Source organism: Sinocyclocheilus anshuiensis, unplaced genomic scaffold, assembly GCF_001515605.1.
Source record: "Sinocyclocheilus anshuiensis isolate Anshui unplaced genomic scaffold, SAMN03320099.WGS_v1.1 scaffold496, whole genome shotgun sequence".
NCBI classification, from domain to species: Eukaryota; Metazoa; Chordata; class Actinopteri; order Cypriniformes; family Cyprinidae; genus Sinocyclocheilus; species Sinocyclocheilus anshuiensis.
Genome location: NW_015555736.1, coordinates 474336 through 479859, shown reverse-complemented (window position 1 = coordinate 479859; position 5524 = coordinate 474336). Strand labels below are relative to the sequence as shown.

The 5524-nt window shown below is 36.0% G+C and overlaps 1 protein-coding gene across 2 annotated transcripts in view; it reads right to left on the bottom strand.

Moving 5' to 3' along the window:
* LOC107673123 (enhancer of polycomb homolog 2) overlaps window positions 1-5524 on the bottom strand; it is a 20232-nt gene continuing 14708 nt past the window's right edge. For both annotated transcript variants that reach the window (XM_016466594.1, XM_016466593.1), the window contains exons 11-15: window positions 3635-3739; window positions 1777-1793; window positions 1540-1678; window positions 1014-1278; window positions 1-580 (exon numbers count right to left, since the gene is read on the bottom strand). In XM_016466594.1, the coding sequence (XP_016322080.1) occupies window positions 508-580; window positions 1014-1278; window positions 1540-1678; window positions 1777-1793; window positions 3635-3739 (599 nt within the window). In that variant the 3' untranslated portion in view covers window positions 1-507. The remainder of the gene's footprint in view (window positions 581-1013; window positions 1279-1539; window positions 1679-1776; window positions 1794-3634; window positions 3740-5524) is intronic.

Below are 5524 nucleotides of genomic sequence, written 5' to 3'. Positions count from 1 at the left end.
AAATGGTTGACATTTCGAGAGGGAAGATCACCCCTTTTGAAAGTACATATCTGTGAAACCAAATGTAGCTTTCTTCTTCCTATAAAGAAACAAGCACAAAGCATGGTATACTAGCTATGTCTGCATTTTGTGGTCACAAAATTGGATTTATTTGTACGAGATACAAAAATGTAAACATTGCAAAATAAATAGTTAAAACAAGTGACGCAGGACCTATATTTATGCTCATGATCCCAACATGAACTGATGCACTTGTCTTGCTTGCATTTTCAAGTGCAAAAGCATGATGACAAAAACAAAAAAAACAATCTAGGATTCAAGTAACAGAAAAGACAGACTAATGATACAAATATACTATTTTACAAGGTAGTGATAATTCCCAATTTTACAAAATGTACACTTATAATATTGACAAATTTCTTAATATTTTGATATGCTGTTATTGGGTATAAGTCGGTGTAGAAGCGCACAGCTCTCAGCGCTGCAGTCTCTGTGTTTTTGGATGGGCTATGTGACCTCCATGGCGACTATGGTCTCTGATAATCCGTTGAGAGCCAGTCTCTCTGGTTCGTGATTCTCCCTGCAATAGCAATAGAACATATGATATATTATTTAAACTTTTCATTCTATATTTGAAATTGAAAGATACACTAAACAAACATTTTTTTTTTAAACAATACATTTATTCAGCAAGGATGCATTAAATGTCATTACTGTCACTTCTGATGATTTTTATTACGTTACTTGTCAAATAAATTCTGTCCTTTGAACTTTCTATTATCAAAAAAAATCATGGTTTCCACAAAATATTAAGCAGCAAAACTATTTTTAACATTAATAAGAAAAAGAGCATAAGAAACGTCTATCGAAAGCATAAAATCCCAAACTTTTGAACAATAGTGTATATTTTTATTCTAAAAAAAATATTACATTTAAATGCCGTCCCAAAAAAAAAATAAAAGGAAAAATAACTGTAAAGTGAATAAGAATAAGCGCTGTGTCTGGGTTCAGACCTGGCAATGTCGATGGCACTAGTGGGGGTGACTTTGGGTACCCGGTCCAGACTGTTAGCAACACTGGCCAACTTTAAGGCTGAGGGTGAAGGGGCGCACAGGCGTGCACTGTGGTGCGTATGGGCAGGTGACACAGCGCTCACGGTGCTCAGGTGCCTGTGGCCGTGAGGGAGGGATGCATTCGTCATCCGGACTAAAGTGCCTGACTCACCACCACCACCTCCACTCTGTACAGAACGGTTCAATTTGGCTTGTCTAAAGCTTCCTGCAGGAGAGAGAAGAATCATTTCAATAATCGATTTAAGTACCCAAATATGCTTAACTTTCTTTAAATTAACCACCAAACAAAGAGTTTGATATAAGTCTCCAAATAAATTTAGGTCTCATTAACAGTTTTGTTATTATTCCCCCACTAAGCTATATAGTATAGCTATAAAGCATTTTTAGTTTTAAAATATTGGGACTAAAACATTGCAATAGAACTACTGAAAATTTTAGATTTCAAATGACATGAAGTTGCACTTGCCTGTATTAGGAAGGACGCCATTGACACTAGCAATCTGGGGCCTGTTTTCATTGTTGGGAGTGTTGACCACAGCAGAGGCAGCAAAGTGTGCACTAGCCGAGTCCAGAGTCTTAGACATGCAGTCAGATGACGCCGTGTTCTGTAGAAGAAAAACATTTTTGATGAATTCATAATTACAGAACAGAATGGGAGTGAGGTTAAGCACCATAATGCCTGTCATTTAGTGTATAAACTCACAGGCAGGTGTGTGTGCAGTTCTGGTGCTGTCGAGTTCTGCTGGAGTTCTTGCTGCTGTAACTGTTTGTGCATCTGAACCAGCTGCTGCTGATGGGAGTGAAACTGTTCTTCTGTGAATCCACCTGCATGTGCAAGAATATAGAGCATAAATTGATGCTCTACAGATTTAAAGAGATTTAAACCAGCAATTTCATTTTTTCCCGCTAGGTGGCAGTAAAGTAACTGATGTACTAAGGAAACCATTAACACTAACATTTTTTTTTTTTTTTAATGTACCACTTCTTCAGCATATGCATTAAATTGATCAAAAGTGACAGCAAGAGGCTTTAAATAAATGAATAAGATAAACATGTTACTGACTTTTAACGGTAGTATACATGTGTAATGATCAACATTGCACTCAGCCATTTAATGTAAATACGTGCAATTGTGCTTGTTAAATGACAACGGGTTCAAGGAATTATGATGTGGCCCAAATAGATTCAAGGTAAACTATTTGCATAAATACACTGATAGGGCAAAACACAATTGAATGCATGAAAATAACGTAGCTGCATTATTGCCAGAAAAATCTAAAAACTTGCTCTGCATACAGACTTCGTTCACTACTGAGAGCCGTGAGAGCTGAGTTTTATGCATAGTAGGGCTGCTTGATTATGACAAAAATCATAATCACGATTATTTTGGTCAATATTTTAATCACGATTATTTAACACCATTATTAGTGGGTCATAGGACCAAAACTTTATATGAAAGATTTATTTAAAGACAATATAAAGCCATATATATCAAATATATTTTTTCTGTAAATAAGGTTACTATGACATCTACATTTTAGAGAGCGAAATGTCACAATTCTCAATACCACAGCAGAGTACTAAGGTATAGCCTAATTTACTTTAATCCAATTTACTGTTACACATTTATTTTCATTCTCACCAGTTTACGTCCATTTATTACATAACCGACGAGGGTTTACGTGAATAATAACTAAGTGCCGCGTTTTGACACATTTGTGTGTATTTGACCATTTAGGTGCTAAAAGATGACTTTACAGTACGTGTTCCGTTCCGTCTCTGAGCACATGCACAGAAATCTTCCCAAGGAACAGTGCAAGTTCTCGTTCGTGCTTTTAAAAACATGAATAAATCATCCCATTTTGCAAAAGTCACACAACATGATTTTACTGATTTGCACGTGAAATTGGGCTTTTATGGAGGAGCAAAAGCGCACCTCTGAAAAATGGGGCAGAATGGGGCGCAATAATTGTTTTATCTTGATTATTGTATTTCGATTAAAGGGTTAGTTATAGCCTAGGGTTGGGTATCGTTTGGGGTTTTTTTCCGATACCGGTGCCAAATCAATACTTTTAAAATGGTTCCGGTGCCTGAACCGATACTTATTGAAAAATAAGTAAATAAAAATTCCCCCCAAAAATGATGGATTGGCCATCAGCATATAATATAAACACATGTCTAGTCACAGAAGTAGGAACTCATGACCCTCCAGCAAATCCCTTATATGGACAAAGGAATCACTATTATAGCTGTAACTGAGTAAACAGAACATATAAACGTTTTGAATGATAAAACAAAGACAATAAACACTCGACTGCGACAATATAGTTTATCTGTGTTATTCAAGCCATCTCTGCTATTTTCATAATAATTAAGTATATTTATAATCCGCTGCTAATTGAGGTATTCTTTTTAAAGTAGCCTATGGAACATATTTCTGCAAAGGCCTCCTCTAGCGAATCGATGTGTCTTTGTAAGAAAAATAACCATATTTAAAACGTAATAATCAATTTAATCTAGCTTGCGCTCACTGTTGTACACAGAAGCAGCTCCGGGCGGATGTTCTGGTGCTGTCGAGTTCTGCTGGAGTTCTTGCTGCTGTAACTGTTTGTGCATCTGAACCAGCTGCTGCTGATGGGAGTGAAACTGTTCTTCTGTGAATCCACCTGCATGTGCAAGAATATAGAGCATAAATTGATGCTCTACAGATTTAAAGAGATTTAAACCAGCAATTTCATTTTTTCCCGCTAGGTGGCAGTAAAGTAACTGATGTACTAAGGAAACCATTAACACTAACATTTTTTTTTTTTTTTAATGTACCACTTCTTCAGCATATGCATTAAATTGATCAAAAGTGACAGCAAGAGGCTTTAAATAAATGAATAAGATAAACATGTTACTGACTTTTAACGGTAGTATACATGTGTAATGATCAACATTGCACTCAGCCATTTAATGTAAATACGTGCAATTGTGCTTGTTAAATGACAACGGGTTCAAGGAATTATGATGTGGCCCAAATAGATTCAAGGTAAACTATTTGCATAAATACACTGATAGGGCAAAACACAATTGAATGCATGAAAATAACGTAGCTGCATTATTGCCAGAAAAATCTAAAAACTTGCTCTGCATAGACTTCGTTCACTACTGAGAGCCGTGAGAGCTGAGTTTTATGCATAGTAGGGCTGCTTGATTATGACAAAAATCATAATCACGATCAATATTGTAAATATTGTAATCACGATTATTTAACACCATTATTAGTGGGTCATAGGACCAAAACTTTATATATTTAAAGAATTTAAAGACAATATAAAGCCATATATATCAAATATATTTTTTCTGTAAATAAGGTTACTATGACATCTACATTTTAGAGAGCGAAATGTCACAATTCTCAATACCACAGCAGAGTACTAAGGTATAGCCTAATTTACTTTAATCCAATTTACTGTTACACATTTATTTTCATTCTCACCAGTTTACGTCCATTTATTACATAACCGACGAGGGTTTACGTGAATAATAACTAAGTGCCGCGTTTTGACACATTTGTGTGTATTTGACCATTTAGGTGCTAAAAGATGACTTTACAGTACGTGTTCCGTTCCGTCTCTGAGCACATGCACAGAAATCTTCCCAAGGAACAGTGCAAGTTCTCGTTCGTGCTTTTAAAAACATGAATAAATCATCCCATTTTGCAAAAGTCACACAACATGATTTTACTGATTTGCACGTGAAATTGGGCTTTTATGGAGGAGCAAAAGCGCACCTCTGAAAAATGGGGCAGAATGGGGCGCAATAATTGTTTTATCTTGATTATTGTATTTCGATTAAAGGGTTAGTTATAGCCTAGGGTTGGGTATCGTTTGGGGTTTTTTTCCGATACCGGTGCCAAATCAATACTTTTAAAATGGTTCCGGTGCCTGAACCGATACTTATTGAAAAATAAGTAAATAAAAATTCCCCCCAAAAATGATGGATTGGCCATCAGCATATAATATAAACACATGTCTAGTCACAGAAGTAGGAACTCATGACCCTCCAGCAAATCCCTTATATGGACAAAGGAATCACTATTATAGCTGTAACTGAGTAAACAGAACATATAAACGTTTTGAATGATAAAACAAAGACAATAAACACTCGACTGCGACAATATAGTTTATCTGTGTTATTCAAGCCATCTCTGCTATTTTCATAATAATTAAGTATATTTATAATCCGCTGCTAATTGAGGTATTCTTTTTAAAGTAGCCTATGGAACATATTTCTGCAAAGGCCTCCTCTAGCGAATCGATGTGTCTTTGTAAGAAAAATAACCATATTTAAAACGTAATAATCAATTTAATCTAGCTTGCGCTCACTGTTGTACACAGAAGCAGCTCCGGGCGGATGACGTATGAGGTCAGCTTTGTGCATGCGCCGCTCAGAAGTGACGAACGCGG